The 19,545-nt window shown below is 41.6% G+C and overlaps 1 protein-coding gene across 2 annotated transcripts in view; it reads right to left on the bottom strand.

The window, feature by feature from the left end:
* Positions 1-19,545, bottom strand: part of morn2 (MORN repeat containing 2) — a 137,133-nt gene that overhangs the window by 100,746 nt on the left and 16,842 nt on the right. The window contains exons 3-6 of one of the 2 annotated variants that reach the window (XM_069931953.1): positions 18,011-18,064; positions 16,569-16,675; positions 10,257-10,393; positions 3,134-3,436 (exon numbers count right to left, since the gene is read on the bottom strand). In XM_069931953.1, the coding sequence (XP_069788054.1) occupies positions 3,334-3,436; positions 10,257-10,393; positions 16,569-16,675; positions 18,011-18,064 (401 nt within the window). In that variant the 3' untranslated portion in view covers positions 3,134-3,333. Of the gene's footprint in view, positions 1-3,133; positions 3,437-10,256; positions 10,394-16,568; positions 16,676-18,010; positions 18,065-19,545 lie in introns of those variants that run through there. The other variant, XR_011355883.1, reaches the window with a different exon arrangement.

Raw genomic sequence — 19,545 nt, 5'->3', positions numbered from 1 at the left:
CAAATTGGTCATGAACTTGAAAAATGGATTTAGTATTTTGTGTTTTACAATTCATTAGTCAGTCTGCTGAGTTCAGAAACCACAGTGGCCACGATAAACAGAGTGCCTTTTGTATCATGAATTTTCATGGTCCCACCCAAAAGCATTGTTGGTCATTAAAGCAACCATCAATTCTGCTATAGAAATGTTCATGTTAAGTTAACAGAAATGTAAAAGTGGAGTCATGGAATGAAACAGACCCTTCAGCCTACTGACCATCATCTACCCATTAATACTAATCCTATGTTAATCCCTTTCTTCAATTTTCCCCTTATTCCTGTCAATTATCATTTAAACAGGGCAATTTACAGTGGCCAACTAACACACCAATTAGGACATCTTTGGGATGTGGGGTGAAACTGGAAGACCCAAAGGAAATTCATATGGTCACAGGAAATCATGTAAACTCCATGTAGACCACACCCAAGGTCAGGATTGCACCCTGGCCACTGGGCATGGTGAGACAGTGGCTCTACTGGCTGCACCAAAGGAAGAAAAGATTCAACTTTTAGAAAATGCATGTACTTTCATGGAGGTGGCTGAATGCAAGCAAGAGAGTAATGAGATCTACAAATGCTCTCCCTGAAATGTGTTACACCAAAATTGCATTTAAAAAAATTACATTCATGAAATGTTGGGTCAGGAAGTAACTAAATCCACAGGATATGAATCACCAGAAAACTTGTCTGCAACATCAATGGTGACTGAAATGAGGGAAATCAATCTTTTTCTTGGCTGTCCACCAAATAAGGATTCTACATTGTATTTCACTGTTTCCAAAAGATAACAACTTCTTAGCCTTTCTTTCCATCCATGGACCCCTAAAATGGTGCTCAATGTAGCTCCTCCCCATATTTTTCATTCCATTTCTTCAAAATGGAGTCAGAACACAAATGGGAGGAAGCACTAGAAGATGACAGATGAGACAAAGCCAAAGGACAAGGCACCCAATCAAGAGGTTTTCTTCAGGAGCTCTCAGATGAAATAACTGACTCAATATTATGTCAGAAGAGGTTTAGATTCGTTCAGTAAGTATTGATGGAAAAAAGTATGTTTCATGTAAAAATATATCTGAATATCTTCCCTCAAAAAAAAATGTTTGGCTTACTCTACATTCAGGCCCAGACAACTCATCATCAAACCCACCATTTTGTTTTTAATTTATTTTTTGTATCTAGGCAGCACTTACATGGCCAATGTTTATTGCCCATCTTTAATGGCCCTTCAGAAGGCTTTAATAATCAGCCTTCTTGAAGTATTTAAATCCTTCTGTTGAGGGTTCTCCCAGAGTGGTATTGCGGAGGAAGTTCTAGGATTTGAATCATGCATTGATGGATTGCTGACAAATATGCAGCTGACCATCTTGAAAATAAATAAAGCAGAAATTGTTGCCTCACTCCTGCCACTGCAGTTTGAAATTGAATCCTGATGTTGCTTTACTATATTATTTATAGCTTTCACCTTAGTTTTAAGTATTAAACTAGTAATATTCAAAGGTTTACTGAGATAAAAAAAAATTGTACACATGTTGTCCAATAAGAAGGATAAATGTGGAAGTAACATTTAGCTGGTCTTCTGCAAATGGCTTCATATTTTCCACTACTGTCTTATCACCCGTTTCTATGATCTTCATATTGGAATTTTTAGTGCCCCTCTTAAACACTTATAATGAAACCTTTCCCATCTACTGGCACTGCAGTTTGATACCTATTAAAATAAGGAACATGAGAGATGTCAACTGTTTCAAGTAGTCATTCATACCATAAACCTTGCAGTGTACAGTGAAAATGAGATAACATTTCTCCAGACCATGCAGCTGATTATGTACATGGATAAATGACCTTATAAACAAATTTTATAAATAACAAATCATAAATAACATATCACTCATTAAATATAATGCTGGTCCTGTGTCCCCGAAGTTAAGAAGCCTCACGGCTTGGGGGAAAACCTGTTTTCAAATGTGGTCATGAGGACCTGAATGCTTCAGTACCTCTTCCTGGATGGCAGGTGGGAGAACAGATTGCGGGAGGGGTGTGTGGAGCCCTTCATGGTTTATGGCTTTCTGCAAAGAACAATCGTTATAAGTGTCCATCATGGCAGGAGAGAGACCCCAATAATCCACTCAGCTGTCTTTGCTATCCACTGCTGGGACTTGTGTTCTGAGATGATACAGTTGCTGAACCAGGTAGTGATGCAGTTACATAGGATGCTCTCAATGCATCTCCTGTAAAATGTAGTGAGGGTGGAGGTTGGAAGCTGAACTTTCCTCAACCTCCGCAGGAAGTCAAGGTGCTGTTAGGCCTTCTTGGATATGGATCTGGTGTTGGGGGACCAGGAGAGATCCTCTGCCAGGTGCACGCCAAGGAATTTGGTGCTCTTGACTACCTCAACGGTGGAGCCATCAATGGTCAATGGAGAGTGGTCCTCCTGAAGTCAACCACCATCTCCTTTGTCTTGTTGACGTTCAGGTGTAGATTGTGTTCTCTGCACCAGTCCGTTAGTGATTTCACCTCCTTTCTGTAAGCTGACTTATCGTTCTTGCTGATGAGCCCTACCATGGTTGTGTCGTCAGCGAACTTGATGTGATTAGAACTGTATCTCGCTGCACAGTTGTGGGTCAGCAGGGTAAATAGCAGTGGGCTTAGCCCCATGCTCAGTATGATGGTGTGGGACTCTGCTGTGCTTACAATTAAAAATTGTGCTAATGTATAATTAAGAAAAGATTGAAGAGGCCCTGAATGCTCCAAGCTTCTTGTACATATTCAGTTTTTATCACCTCATCTTTGGCCCGTGCCTTCAGCTTTTTAGGCTCAAATCTCTGAAATTCCCTCTCTTCCTTGTTCTTCTCTTAAGAGGACCCTCAAATCTACTTCACTAACCATGATCTTAGTAAATTGTATAATCACCCTATGATTCTGATTCTCTCCTAGGCATTATTGTCAGGGTGTCACTATATGAAGTATGACTTTAGAGTGCTTGGTCAGCCATTCAACACTGCTGGTATTCATTGACCCAGGAAAAATGGTCATCTCTACACTTTGGCATCACATTGTTCCCCTGTTGAATTCTGATCAAATAATTAGTATTATAATTCACATTATATGGTTTTATTTGGTAAAATCAACAGAACTAACCTATTCAGAAGTTCAAGAATAAACCAAATGTGCATGTGGTGGAGTATAGGGGAAAAAACTACATTTCTCCAGTAATATTTTTAGTAAAATACTCAGATGTTTTTAAAATGATGTTTCATTTACAATGTTTCAGTAATTAGTCCCATTCAGAAATGGATTACATATCCAGTTTCAACTTCAGCCCTGGTGCAGCTTTGTAATGAAAAGTGCCAATCCATTCATAGCCTTCTGCATCTATGAATTTGCCTTCTCCTTCCAATCTGCAGAGCAACAGCAAACGAAAGAGTATTCAGTTGAAATTTGTATAGTTTTCTGGGATTGTCACACAATATGATGCTCATAAATTAGGCAGATGAAACATATCTGAGTAAGATGGAAAAAACAAGTTTACATTGCTTCTTATAACATTCATATATTTGTCAACTGCACCTATGAGAGGGGAGTGCAGGGGGTACATCGTTCCTGGGTGCGGGGTCCAAAAGGGGGAAGCTTAAAAGAAAGTTCTTTCAACTCACCTATAGAATTGGAGCAAGAAGAAACTGTTGGAAACCTCATCCCCAAATAAGGAGCAGATGATTGGGATAATCATGCACAGGATTTTGATGAAGGGGCAGATGCAGAAAATGAAAATAGAAAGAAACATACATACAGGCACATGTGAAAGTGAATTTGGAAGATGAGAGGAGTAATCCTAATGTAGCCTTGACGTTAGATGCATCACAACAGAGTTTCCATCTCAAAAGGAAATAGAAAATTATGTTCCGAATGGTCACAACCTTCTGCCTAAAACATTCCCAAAAGACACCTGCAATCATGTTTTCCCAGAAAGTATACTGAAATTTCAAAGCATCAATGGCAAACTACATGCAAGAGACTGGCTTGTCTGGCGTCAACAGAAACAAGCTTTATATTGCTTTCCATGTTGATTATTTTGGCAAAAGAGTCACAACTAGCCCTTCTGTGTCTAAGCCAGCACTGGTATCTGCTGAAGGCTGGGATTCTAATGGGAAGTAGCAAAAATTTTCCTACAGGATTCCAAAACATAAAAAAGGCAATGGTCACAGAGAATGTTACTTAGCTTGGTGAGAACTAGAAAGGCACCTGCTGTTGGGACAGGAGTTGACACAATCTTAGAAGCTTCTATCAAAACTGAAGTTGTGAAATAGTACAATCTTTTAAAGCACATCATCGATGTTGTACTCTTCTTGGGAGAACGTGGTCACCCCCAGATCCATGTGGTCACTGGCCATTTTGCTGGCCAGTCTGTGTCTCCACATGCAGGCCGCTACATGACCACCCCCCCACTCCAAAGAATCGGCAAGTGGGCCATTGTCCTTAGCCTTGGGCTGTCTGCCCCTGTGTCGCGGGGAGGAGTGGAGATCAGTTCATTACAGTCCAGATATGCCAGTTTCAGACAGTCGACAGTAAAAGTCTCTTCCTTATTGCCATTGTCAAGGACAAAGGTGGAACCGTTGTCCCTGATGACCCTGTAGGGGCCATTGTAAGAGTGGACAATCTCTGCCGCTTCTCATGAATACAAACTAACAAGCCTAAGTTCCTGGGGACGTTATGTTTGGGCTGGCCATGTGGTGGGGGTTGCTGCGGGACCAGGGACCCCAGCTTTTGCCGCAAGCTCTTGAGGGCTGCAGCAAGATCTTTCTTGTATTTATTAGGGCCCAGGAGCTCCTGGGGATGATCAAAGGCATGGCGTAGACCATCTCTCCCACCGAGGCATTGAAGTCCTCCTTTGGCGTGGTACGAATTCCCAACAGGACCCAAGGCAGTTCGTGCATCCAGTTGGGACCCTTGAGATGGGCCATCAAAGCTGCTTTGAGGTGCTTGTGGAAGCACTGCACCAACCCATTGGCCTGAGGGTGAAACGCTGTGGTGTGGTGGAGCTGTGTCCCCAGGAAGTTAGCCAGCGCTGCCGAGAGGTGAATTGTGCCTCCTTGTCTGATGTTAGCTGTCTGGGACCCCGAATCTGGACACCCATGTGTCAATGAGTGCCCTGGTGCAGGTTTCTTTGGTGGTATCAGCCACTGGGACTGCCTCTGGCCACCTCGTGGAGCAGTCAAGCAAAGAGGTATCTTTCCCCATGGGAAACTGGTAATGGCCCCACTATGTTGATGTGTACATGGCTGAACCTGCACTGTGCTGGCTCAAATATCTGTGTTGGCGATTTCAAGTGAACCTGCACTTTGGAGGACTGACAGTTCATGCAGGTTTTTGGCCCACTGGCTGACGGAGGCCATGCCAAACAAACCTGCTAGCCACCATTTTGACTGGGTGTGCCAGGTTGTGGATGGCACTGAAAACCTGGTGCCTCCATGCAGCCGGAACGATGGGGTGGGGATGCCTGACTAGACATCGCACAGCAGCGTCAGGTTACCTGAGCTGACAGGGATGTCCTCCACCCTGAGGCTGGAGACGGCTGTCCTATACATGGTGATATCAAGTTCCTGCTGGTGTTCTTTAGTGAGGGCCACGTAGTCAATCCCTTGGGAAGGGGCATGCATCGACTCGATCACAGGGCGTGACAGAGCGTTAGCTACCACATTGCTTTTCCCCGCAATGTGCTGAATGTCTGTGGTAAATTTAGACATATAGGACAATTGTCTCTGTTGACAGGCCGACCACGGGTCCGGTACCTTATGGAAGGTGAAGGTCAGCAGCTTGTGATCAGTGAAGACCTTGAATTGGCAGCCTTCCAAAAGGTAACAGAAATGTCTCACCACCAGGTACAGTGCCAACAGCTCTCGGTTGAAACTGCTGTATTTAAGCTGGGTTGGGGGGGGCGTAGAGGTGCCTGGTGAAAAAGGCCAGGGGTTGCCACTAGCCCTCAATTAATTGTATCTGCACACCCCCTTCTGTTGTGCTGCAGGCAACGACTGTCAGGGCAGTAGGTGCCACCGATCTGGGATGGACAAGGAGGGTGATGTTGGCCAGCACGTCTGGTGTTCTGGAATGCTCTGGAAGACTCATTTATCCCATGTGTTTTAACTTACCTGCCATCAGCGCAAAGAGGGGGCGCATGATTTGTGTATGATATAAGTTTATCATACAGGTGAATTCCTGTAGCCTTTTTACCGTGCATGGCTTAGCGAAGTGCCGGACCACCTTAACCTTCTCAGGGAGGGGTGTGGCCCCTTGCCTGTTAACCCTGTGTCCCAGGAAATCTGTGTCCAGACCTAATTGGCACGTCATGAGGCTGATGGTCAGCCTGGACGACGGGTGCACAGTTGTCTCAGAGGGGCGGCGTGGTCCCTGCGGCTGCGACTGGCGATGAGGATATCATCCAAATAGATGAATGCAAATGGGAGGACCCAGCCCACTGCGTCCATCAGCTGAAAAGTTTGCGCCACGTTCTTTAGACTGAAGGGCATGCAGAGAAATTCAAACAAGCCAAAGGGGGTTATAATTGCAGTTTTGGGGACATCCTGGGGGTGAACTGGGACTTAGTGGTACCCCTGGATGAGGTCCACCTTGGAAAACACCTGTGTAGGTTGGCAGCAGTCTTGGATGTGGGGCACAGGATATCTGTTATTGAGGTGGTGGTAATCACTGCATGGTTTCCAAACCCCTGCTGATCTGGGCACCATTTGGAGGGGGGAGGCCCAGGACTGTCAGAAGATTGCACAATCCCCAGCTCCTCCATTTTCTTAACCTCCCCCTTTGCCACCCCATGCTTTGGCTTGACCGCAGAGAACTGTGGCATCACAATCGAGGGGAGCTTTGCAGGATGTGAGCAAATTCATCGTCCGAGTGTTTATGGAGTCCAGATGGGAGGCAAGTAGCTTGGCTTCCCCCTGAGTCAGAGTCTGTAAAGTTCTGGCATGCACCATGCACCGTCCCTTGAGGTCGACAAGCAAACAGTGGGCCCGAAGGAAGTCAGCCCCCAGGAGCAGTTGCACCACCGTCACGAGGGTGAAGGTCTAAGTAAAGCGGCTGTTGCCAAAATTAAGGGGAATAGTGCAGATCCAAAAAGTTTGAATGGGGGAGCTATTGGCTGCCCTTAGTGCTGGGCCCAGTTTGCCATTGCAGGCGTCGAGGCCTGTGGCGGTGGGGTGGGGGGGGGGGGGGAGACAAGACGCTTATCTCAGCATCAGTCTCAACCAAGAAACACCTGCCCAACAAGGAGTCCCAGAAGTAGAGGCTATCATGTGGGCAAATCACTGCAGCCATCAACAATGGTTGGCCAGGGTGTTTCCTGGAAACACACAGGGTGGTTGGCATCAATGGGCCTCTGCACCCCATCACTAATGATAGAAGCAAGCTGTCCCGGGGTATTAACGCCACTCCGCTGGTCTTGATCTTGCCAGAAGCTGTTCGTGGAGCTTGCTTATGTGGTCTACTATGGTGCTGGGGACCTCCTTTGCTCTTCAGAGCAGGTCCACCTGGGCTGTTACCCTCCAAGGGTCACTGAAGTCCTCATCAGTGAGCAAGAGGCAGATATGCTCGGGCAGTTGCTCCAGAAAGATCTGCTCAAAGAGCAGGCAAGACTTGTTGCCCTCTGTAGAGAAAGCATTTCATTTATTGGAGCTGACAGGTCCCTGTCCCCCTATCCGTCTATAGGCAGCAATTGGGCAAAATTGCCAGAAGAGCCCAAAGGCAGGGGTTAATAGCTCTTTGAGGGCCTCTTATTTGCCTTGCTCCAGAGGCTGCTGTAGGAAATCTACGACCCTTGCTGTTGTGTCCTGATTGAGGGCACTCACGATGTAAAAGTAGCGGGTGTCATCGGTGGCGATGTGCCAAAACTGGAATGGAGCCTCGGCCTTCTTGAACCACATGTATGGCTCCAACACCAAAAATGGGAGCCTGGATGGTCACTGACTCCGCTAGATCCATCATCTTTGAGTCCAACTGACGGTTGGACCTGTCGGGTTTACCAATGAAGCGTGTGCGCTACATGAGCATGGTGAAGATTAACACGCACACCAAAGCCTTGGAAAATGAGACTGATTTATTGCTCTGGCTGTCGCGCCTATATGGGCCCCAGATGCTGGTGTCAGGGCCCCATGTCATCGGAGCACTGGCCTGGGATTGGCTGGCATTCCCGCCAATTCCCAACTTCCCACCATGCAGAGGGCACCTGGGACAATGGCCAGTGTCACCACCAGGTCCGTGTGGTCATTGGCCATTTTGCGGGCCAGTCCATATCACCACATGTGGGCCATTACAATCTAAATGTTTACCTAATATAATTCATATGGCTCAAACAGGATTTGTAAAAAAAATTACATTCAGCTGATAACATTGTAAGATTAATTTGTTTAATTCATTTAATTAAAAAAATAAGGGATCGTAGCGTAGCAGTAACTCTGGATGCAGAAAAACCTTTTGATTGATCAGAATATAATTGTTTGTTTAACGTATTGGAGAAGCTTGGTATTGGTTCTATGTTTATAAATTGGGTTAAAGCTTTATATAAAAATCCTTTAACAAAAGTCATTATTAATGGCTAAATATCTGCTTCTTTTCCATTAACTAGATCAAGTCGACAAGGTTATCTTTTGTCTCTGGCTTTGTTTATTTTAGCAATTGAACCTTTCGCTGAAGTTATAAGACAAGATTCAAGGATGAAAGAATTAAGGTGATCCAGGAAGAATATAAAATTAATTTGCTTGCTGAAAATGTTTTGGTTTATTTAACTGATCCTACAAATTCTTTGTTCCAACTACAGACTAGATTGAAAGAATACAAGGAAGTTTATGGATATAAAGTAAAATGGAAAACAAAAGTGAGATTGTAAAATGGTTACAAAAATTCAGGTGGCCAGATGTAGGTATTAAATATTTAGGTATTAGAATTGATAATGATTTGAAAAATGTATACAAATTGAATTATCTATCTGTACTTAATAGAATTATTGCAGATTTAAAGAAGTGGAATAATTTACTTATTACTTTAGATGGCAAAGTAAATTGTGTTAAAATGAATATTTTTTCCTAGACCAATATCTTTTTCAATCAATCCCTTTCCCAATTCCTTCAAATTTTTTTAAGGATTTAAATACAGCAGTAAGGACATTTTTATGGAAATATGAAATGCCAAGGGTTTCCTTTGGTAAAATTGACTTGGAAGTATGAATTAGGGATTTTACATCTTCCTCTAAATATTAACAAAGTTTGGTGTTTAAAGGCCACTTTTACTATGGCATAATCAAACAAGGAGGGAAGAGAATCCATGTATTTTTAATAATTAATTAATATTAAATACATGATTTGAAAAATAAATAATATGATATAATCATCCCCATCATCCTGGTCGCACCTCTCTCACTACTACCTTTAGGCAGAAGGTACAGAAGCCAGAATCCCAGTACCTCTTGGTTCAAGAACAGTTTCTTTCCAAAAGCTATCAGGCTCTGAACCTTTCCTTGATACACTAATCATAGATTACTCTGACAGCACTAAAAGACTGTCCGTACTATGGCAAGTCACTGTTTTGCACTAGAGTTACTGTAAATATTTATCTTATGAATTTATCTATGTATCTCAGTTAGTTTACTATCATTATTGTTTTTCTTTGTAAATTCCTGCTGCAGCAAGTAAGAATTTTGAATATGTGCAGAGTACAATGTACCATAAACTCATGATCATTATCCATTTTAGACACTTGCTTTAGCTGTATTTTGTTAGCATTTGACTGAAATAATTGATTGACAGTTAATTTCTCAACTTATTCATAAAAGAGTAAGTTCATTTCATGTTGTCAATATTCAAGAGTTGCCCTGAAATTTCCTGGTTTAAGATTGAATACCAGGACAACAAAAGAGAAAAATCATGCAGTATTTCACAATAAATCACCTTCTTCCTATACTTTCACTTATTACTTTCTATAGAAAAAAAGCTGTCTGCAATTTGAATCATTAAATCAGGCCAGAGAGTCAATTTCCTTTCTATTTGATGTTGATTAGTGTGCTGCCATAACAATGAATATGCTGCACAACCAATAGAGAGAGTTTGGAGAATTGTACATCCAAATAAACATGAAAACCCAACATACGCCTCCATGACCCTATTTGTTTTCCATCAAACGAAACAGAATCTGGATCACAGATGGATGTTTATAATAACTTACTTGTTTTTATTGAAGTTTCCAATATATTTTAAATTATTTGGCCACGTGTAGGTCCCTATTCCATGGAATGTGTTGTCTTTAAACTCTCCTTCATATATTGCACCTGAGGGATACACCAGTTTTCCAGTCCCATTCATCTTTGGAAAAGAAATGCAGAAATAAAATGATGAAATCACAGCATGAGAAATTATCACTGCATTTCTCACCCTTAGAAGATTTAAATCTTTGAGCCACTGGGTGAATTGTACTTCAATTCCATCCACTCAATCGGATTTCACAACCTGTATCTGCAAAATATTATCAGTCACACTTTTGACAGCCTCAACAACTTCTAGAGAATCAGTAGGAATCAGCACAGTGGTCAGAAGTCAAAAGAGATTTTCTGATTTTGATTCCAAAGTAGCACAGACAATTTACATATTTCAAGCAGCTCTTTTGTCAGTCAGTACTTGTTGCATCCTTGAATCTTTCTCCCTGTCTCTCTGGTAATCTCCTTCCACAACAAAATGGTATCTGTTTCGAGCACACACTAGCCCAGTGTTTGCCAATGGCAAACTATCTATCCTCTCAGGTGCTTGACCAGCCTACTCCTGCCCTATTTGTGGAGGAGTCTGGAGTTTCCACAATAGTTTTGTTAGACACCTCAAAACCCACATAACTGGAGTGGAAGCAAGTCATTCTCAATCCTAAAAGAGAGGAAGAATTTGATGCATTGTAAACCCCTACTGTATGTAACAAGGGGAATTGTGACTAAATATTAGGTGTTTAATATAATTTCACTTACATGATACATATATACAACAATCAGTTCATCAACCCAACAGAGAGTCTTTCAACTTTTGTGTGGAGATATAAGTCAGTGATTGACAAGAAAAATGCCTGCTTCTTTTGAGTTCACTTCAGAGATAAGAATAAGCATACCAGTAAGTACATACCCCGATATAATGTACCAGTAGGAAAGTGGCCAACACAATCAGTACAAAGGGGTAAATTGGCAATACTAACAATATGACTCTACTGATAAGAAATTTTCATTAATTTCTTCCCCCCCCCACCCCACCCCGAAAGAGTATTAAAGCCACAACCACCAAGCTGAGGAATAGCTTCTTCCACAGGCAGTGAGACTGCTGTATGACTGATGAACTCTCCAAGACATCACTATTTATCAATACAGTAAAGCCTCTAATTATCTGGAACACCAGCAACTGGCAAAAAAATTGTTGACAAAACTTGATTATTATTTTATTATATATATTTTATTTTTGTTTGTTTTGCAAAAAATATACATATAGATAGCAACATTTTAAATATACGATATATTAAACTTTTTCTCACAAACACAACAAAAACAAAACAATCCCTCCCTCCCCCCTTCCATACATACAGATCTATTCACCATCAGAGATTACATATATTTTTATATAGAATGCAGTGGGGGAAACTACATTTTTGTATATAGTTACTTTTATGTTCCTTTTTATTAATGTATCTGGGTCCTATGTGATTCAGATATGGCTGCCAGACCTTTACAAAAGTGTCCTATTTACTTTTTAAGTTGCATTTGATTTTTGTTCCATAGTTTACAGCTGTCCATTTCCGCAGTCCATCATTCTATAAGTAGAGGGGAGTTGGACTTCCAAGTGATCACGATACATTTTTTCGCTACTGCCAGTGCTATTTTTATAAATGAGATTTGATATTTGGTCCATTTGTTGCTATTTCCACGAAATTACTTAATAGATATAGCTCCGGATCACCTGTTATTCTGGTTTATTTTTCTGTGATTTCTTGCCAAAATGGCCTCATTTTCACGCATGACCACATGGCAAGTTTAAAAAGTTCCTGTCTCAGTCCCACATCGGAAATGAAATTTCAGCTTTTGATCTGTGTAACTTTTGTGGGGTAAGATATGATTGGTGTAAAAAAAATTATACTGAACCAGTCCATATCTTGCATTTATAATTGATGCCATGCTGTCCTAACACCAATCTGACCAGCTTCTTTCTGAAAACACTACACTCAAGTCTGACTCTCATCTTTCCCTTGACTTCTGCAACCCTGGTTTTGCACTTTCGCTCTGGAGAGCATAAGACATTTTTGTTATAAATTTGGATATATTCCCCATCCAAACTGTTCATTCAATTTCATTAATTTCAGGTGGGGGTCAACACTGGTCCCCTATCTTTATATGGTCATGATTATTATGACGGATTTCCATAGTACCTGTTGACCCATCCTTGTGAAATTGATATCAGGACTTCAACACTCAAAAGCCAAACCAAAACTGGAAGTGAATTTTTACTGCTGAACAGAGACCATTAACTGAGTCCACGGCAAAACACAAATACACTGAGCTAGGGGTCAGATTAATTAAATCAGACAAGAAGTGCAACTCCACTCAAACTTGATTTAGAAAGACAAGAACAAGTAATTGAGCAGGAAAGTCTACAGATGCTGTGATTATAGTGTAATACACACAAGTCAGCCAGTCAGCCCTTCAAGCCTGCATCACCATTCAATATGATCATGGCTGATCAAACTATTTCAGTACTGTATTCTGCATTCTCTCTATACCCTTTTATCACTTTAGCCAATAGGGTCACATCCAACTCCCTTTTGAATATATCCAATGAACTGGCCTCAACAAATGTCTATGGTAGAGAGTTTCACAAGTTCACAACTCTGAATGAAGATTTTCTCCTCGTCTCAGTGATAAACGGCTTACCCCTTATCTTCAACCATAACCCCTTGTTCTGGACTTTCCCAATGCCTTGAACATTCTTCCTACATCTAATCTGTCTAGTCATGTCATAATTTTAGATGTCTCTTTGAAATCTCCTTTCATTCTCCTAAATTCCAATCTCTCCAGTCTTTGTACATCAGTTCTGCAATACTAGGAATCAGTCTGGTGAATCTTTGATGCACTTCCTGGAGAGAGGTAGATGCTCTCTGTCCAGTCACATAATTGTGGGATGGTGTGACCAATTTCAGATGGCTAGTCTGTGCTGCAAAGCTCTAGTTCAATAATTACAATAAATAAATCTATCCTGAAAGTGAACCAATATTTTGTTTTCAAAATTGCAACAATCCCATAGGCAAAGTGTTTGTAAAACTAAACCTGCCCATACCCTCTATTTTTCTTTCATCCATGTGCCTAAGAGTTTCTTAAATTCCCCCAATGTTTCAGCCTGGCAAGGCATTCCAAGCATCCTAGCTCGGTGTTTAAAAAAAAAACCTTACCCCTGATGTCTCCCCTAAACTTCCCTCCCTTAACTTTGCATACATGTCCTCTGGTGTTTGCTGATCCTGTCCTGGGATTAAGTCTCCTCTCATCCTTCTAAGCTCCAAAGAGAAATATCTCAGATCTGCTAACCTTGCCTCATAAGATTTGTTTCCCAATCCAGGCAAAATCCTGGTCAATCTCCACTGCTCTCCCTCCATACCTCTCACATCCTTCCTAGAATGAGGTGACTAGAACTGAACACAATATTCTAAGTATGGTCTTAGCAGAGATTTGTAGATTTGCAACATGACCCATCTACTCCTGAATTCAATCCCCCTATTAATGAAGCCCAACAACCCATAGGCCTTCTTAACTATCCTATCTACCTGCGCAGCAACCTTGAGGGATGCATGGATTTGCACCCCAAAGTCTCTCTGTTCACCCACACTCTTAAGTAACTGACCATTAACCTTGTACTCAGCCTTCTGGCTCGTCCTTCCATCACCTCACACTTATCCAGATTGAAATCCATCTGCCACTTTTCTGTCCAATTCTGCATCCTGTCTATATCCACTTGTAACCTTCAACTCCATCCACAACTCCTCCGCAAACTTACTGATCCATCCTTCTGCCTCTTCATCCAGGTCATTTATAAAAATCACAAAGAGCAAAGTTCCCAGAACAGATCTTCGTGGCACTCCAATAGTCACCAACCTCGAGGCAGAATACTTTCCTTCCACTGCTATATTCTGCTTTTTTCCTACAAGCCAATTTTTATCCATGGATCCTGTGACTCATGACTTTCTGATGAGTCTCTCGTGGGGATCCTTGTCAAATACCTTGCTAAAATCTATGTAGACCACATCTACTGCCCTACCCTCATCAATTTTTGTTAACTCCTCAAAAACCTCAATTAGGTTCATGAGGCATAACCTTCCCTTCATAAAACCATGCTGACTATCCTTGAGTAAAGTGTACTTCTCCAAATGCTCATAGATCCTATCCTTAAGAATCCTCTCCATCAGTTTGCACACCACTGGCATAAGACTCACCAGTCTATAATTCTCAGGATTCTGCCTATTACCTTTTTTAAACAAGGGGACTACATTTGCCTTTCTCCAATCGTCTGGCACCTCCCCTGCAGCCAAAGAAGATTCAAAGATCATAGCTACTGCCCTGGCTATCTCTTCTCTCACTTTCCACAGCAGCCTTGGGTATATAGTGTCCAGCTCTGGTGACTTATCAATCTTGATGTTTTTAAGAAAATCCAATATTTCTGCCTCCTTAATCTCAATCTTGTCCACCACACAGGAAACATTCAATTTTTACCTCACTGCGATCAAGGTCCTTTTCTCTTATGAATACTGATGCAAAGTATTCATTTAGGACCTCCCCAACCTCCTCTGCCCCCAGGCATATGTTGCCTCCCTTTTACACCCCAACCTTCATTCTCGTCGTCCTTCTGTTCTTTACATAAGCATAGAATGCCTTGCAGTTCTCCTTAATTTTATATGCTAAGACCTTCTCATGTCCCCTTCATGCTCTCCTGAATTCTTTCTTAAGCTTCATCCTGGCTACCATATACTTCTCATAAGCCCTTCCTGTTTCATGCTTCCTATATCTAATGTATACTTCCTTTTTCCTCTTAACTAGTTGCCTGACCTGTTTTGTCAGCCATGGTTCCCTTTTCCTACCATCTTTTCTATGTTGCAGTGGGATAAACCTATCTTAAACCCTGCACAAATTGTCCCTAAACTTCTTCCATAAATGGACCCCAAGCTTCTCCACATTACTTCTGTGCTTAAACATCACTGGTTTCAGTCTCATGCCTTCATGATTAGCCTTTCCCCAGTTAAAGACTTTCTCAGTTTGACAGTTTTCATCCTTTTCCAGAGCTATGTTGAATCTAAGGTACTTGTGGTCACTCTCACCAAAATGCTCCCCCACCGAGAGGTCTGCCACCTGACCAGGTTCATTCCTCAGAACTTCTCCTCTAGTCAGCTGGCCCACATACTGTGTTAGAAATCCTTTTGCACACACTTGACAAATTCAGTCCCATCTCTCCCTCTTGCAATCAGTGCCAGTCACCCATAATTACAATGCTGTATTTCCCACACCATTCTAAAATTTGCCTGCTTATATGCTCTTCGATGTCCAGAGGGCTATTTGGAGGCCTGTAGACTACTCCCAGCATGGTGATTGCTCCCTTCCTATTTCTGACTTCCATCCATACCGACTCAGTTGACACTCCCTCTGCAGTATCCTCCATTTCTATAGCTGTGATACTATCACTGACCAGTAATGCTTACAGAGAGACATGTGGTCATGAGTTGTGTGTTTGGGACACTTAAAGAAACAGGTTTCATTAGTGATAAAACACAGAGGTGGAATGACTCTGAAATGGACAATTCTGATGATTCTCCTTTTCAGGGTCATTATTATTGAACCACTGTGACATTTGTAATGGTCATTTTGACCGACTCATATCTGGGTAAAGGAAGCAGGATCATTCCGGTATTTGGATCATGCCAGTTTTGATGGTAATTTCAGCTGATCTGTGCCTGGGTTTTGGAAGCATCATGAAAGTCACACACTTAGTTTCTGCTATGCAATGAAGAAGGGAGTTTTGACAACCATTCATGTGAAAAGACATTTCTCTGGAAGCAACTCGAAAAGGATTCGTGAGCTTTCGGCAATCTGATCTCTCAGTGTCTCACCAACTTCATAATTACTTCTGAGCATCAGTTTAAAAATCTGAGTTTCAACACAGGATTTCTGACTGAACTTTGGGAATGACTTTCCAGAATTGCGCCTAAACTGTTTGGGTAATTCACACACACATATATTTGTGCATAGTTGGGGTAGATTTAAGTAAGATGCTATGTTATTGTAATTATTAATAAATATATTGATTTTAATATAACATTTCTGGTGAATTTCTTTTGCTTTTGGCCTGCAATATAACAGGAAATTCAGGTTTCTGTCAGTTTCACAGTTTAATGACGACAAATGTTGATAGATTATTCATCATTTAATGATTAAATTTTGCTTCAAACATCAATAATTAATTGTTTAAACATATTGCTTACCTTATCATTTTTCCATTGCCCTCTGTATATTATTCCATTGGATGTAGTATGAATACCAAATCCATTTCGCTCCAGTCCAACACTGTCAATTCTTATGCATTCACCATCTGTAAAGTTAATGCAGAACATTTCTGATCCAGACAGGTTTAGATGTCTAAGTTAAAACCACAAGTCTGAGGTTGGGGGTCAGATGTAGCAAGACAGTAAATTACTTTGGGTGGAGCTCCCATATCATTTGTCTTTTTTGTCAACTTTTCCTCTGCTGTTCTTTTGATTTGAGGTTGTGGTTATTTATCTGTTACAGTATTATGTTTTAGTCACAAGAACTTTGGTTATCAATTATTTGCCACCGTCAGGACCTACAGGGGAACTAATCCAAGTTCAACAAATGAAATCATTATTTTCACAGGTCTGTGGCATGAATTGTAAATAATTGAATTGAAATGTACATCTCTGATATGGAAAGTTTGACTAGTGGTAACATTTCCTGTTGACCCATTGATATTGTTCCAGATTCTACATCTGTGCAGCTAACCAGAATTTGCAAGTGACTGCAGCCTCTGATGTGGACTCTTTGTGGCTGTTCACACCATTTCCAAACTTTACATGTTGTCTATGTATATGCTTCAAAGCAGAAGGGCACCATTTATGGCAGCTGTGTAAAACTGAAATCTTCAAAAAATGACCTTTTTGCAGGTTTTTTTTTTAAATGCACTTTTGTTTTCAACCATCAGCTAGGTTTCAATGCCATATTGCTAACATGAAGCCAATCTCATGATTTCTAAATTTAATCCCTGCCTAGGGCATAACTAGAATATTGAATAAATACTTACAGAAAGTTATGAAAGACAGTTCCTGTGACAGTAGGAGTACTGATGTTTTAATCAATTAGTTATAATCATTAAATTACCACATCCATCTGTTTGCAGAATACACAATGAAGAACAGTCACCATTTAATCTTTTTTAGAAGGGTCAACATAATAGAACTTTATCAGTCAGTCATGCACAATTGCAACCATTCTACTCTTCCCAATGAGTCAATTTTCTCATAATGAATGAGGCAATAAAAATTATGCATGTATAAAGAAATTGGGATAAATGTGCTAAACAATCTGCTCAAAAAAATTTAAATCTATAAATTTTAAATAGTATATAATTCTCTTCCAGGTGAAACCAGATATAACTGTTGTTTATAATTAAATTAAAAGAACTTTGCTAAAGATAAGAATAAAAATACTGAGTGCAGCAACCACTGGTTGTGGCAAAACTAAACATAATACACAGATTAAACCATACAATTGTTTTCAAAGGATCAAGCAGATATTAATAATTATGAGCAGGAAGAAATTTCAGACAGGATGCAAAAATACATTTTACATCATGCAAGAATTCTGCTTCAGTCATATCAATCATCATTTGAAGTGCATCTTGTTTACTTACCATATCTATCTTCATTAGGGAAGATGACATTCACATTTAAAACTTCAGAAACTGCTTAAAGAAATATAGAAAATTGTCATCTTACCAAGCATACTTGTAGAAATATTAAAGACTTTTAGTGTCAAGATTTTGATATTTATTAAATAAAAGGTGATGCTGCTTTATTAATCTCAATGCTCTAGATATATTTTTTTTTTCTTTGGCTTGGCTTCGCGGACGAAGATTTATGGAGGGGGTAAAAAGTCCACGTCAGCTGCAGGCTCGTTTGTGGCTGACCAGTCCGATGCGGGACAGGCAGACACGATTGCAGCGGTTGCAAGGGAAAATTGGTTGGTTGGGGTTGGGTGTTGGGTTTTTCCTCCTTTGCCTTTTGTCAGTGAGGTGGGCTCTGCGGTCTTCTTCAAAGGAGGCTGCTGCCCGCCAAACTGTGAGGCGCCAAGATGCACGGTTTGAGGCGTTATCAGCCCACTGGCGGTGGTCAATGTGGCAGGCACCAAGAGATTTCTTTAGGCAGTCCTTGTACCTTTTCTTTGGTGCACCTCTGTCACGGTGGCCAGTGGAGAGCTCGCCATATAATATGATCTTGGGAAGGCGATGGTCCTCCATTCTGGAGACGTGACCCATCCAGCGCAGCTGGATCTTCAGCAGCGTGGACTCGATGCTGTCGACCTCTGCCATCTCGAGTACCTCGACGTTAGGGGTGTGAGCGCTCCAATGGATGTTGAGGATGGAGCGGAGACAACGCTGGTGGAAGCGTTCTAGGAGCCGTAGGTGGTGCCGGTAGAGGACCCATGATTCGGAGCCGAACAGGAGTGTGGGTATGACAACGGCTCTGTATACGCTTATCTTTGTGAGGTTTTTCAGTTGGTTGTTTTTCCAGACTCTTTTGTGTAGTCTTCCAAAGGCGCTATTTGCCTTGGCGAGTCTGTTGTCTAACTCATTGTCGATCCTTGCATCTGATGAAATGGTGCAGCCGAGATAGGTAAACTGGTTGACCGTTTTGAGTTTTGTGTGCCCGATGGAGATGTGGGGGGGCTGGTAGTCATGGTGGGGAGCTGGCTGATGGAGGACCTCAGTTTTCTTCAGGCTGACTTCCAGGCCAAACATTTTGGCAGTTTCCGCAAAGCAGGACGTCAAGCGCTGAAGAGCTGGCTCTGAATGGGCAACTAAAGCGGCATCATCTGCAAAGAGTAGTTCACGGACAAGTTTCTCTTGTGTCTTGGTGTGAGCTTGCAGGCGCCTCAGATTGAAGAGACTGCCATCCGTGCGGTACCGGATGTAAACAGCGTCTTCATTGTTGGGGTCTTTCATGGCTTGGTTCAGCATCATGCTGAAGAAGATTGAAAAGAGGGTTGGTGCGAGAACACAGCCTTGCTTCACGCCATTGTTAATGGAGAAGGGTTCAGAGAGCTCATTGCTGTATCTGACCCGACCTTGTTGGTTTTCGTGCAGTTGGATAATCATGTTGAGGATGCTCTAGATATATAATTCCCATTTAACTATTGCTTGCCTGTATTACTCAATGAAATTTTGCA

This window comes from Narcine bancroftii, chromosome 4, assembly GCF_036971445.1.
Source record: "Narcine bancroftii isolate sNarBan1 chromosome 4, sNarBan1.hap1, whole genome shotgun sequence".
NCBI classification, from domain to species: domain Eukaryota; kingdom Metazoa; phylum Chordata; class Chondrichthyes; order Torpediniformes; family Narcinidae; genus Narcine; species Narcine bancroftii.
This window is presented reverse-complemented; position numbering and strand designations above follow the sequence as displayed.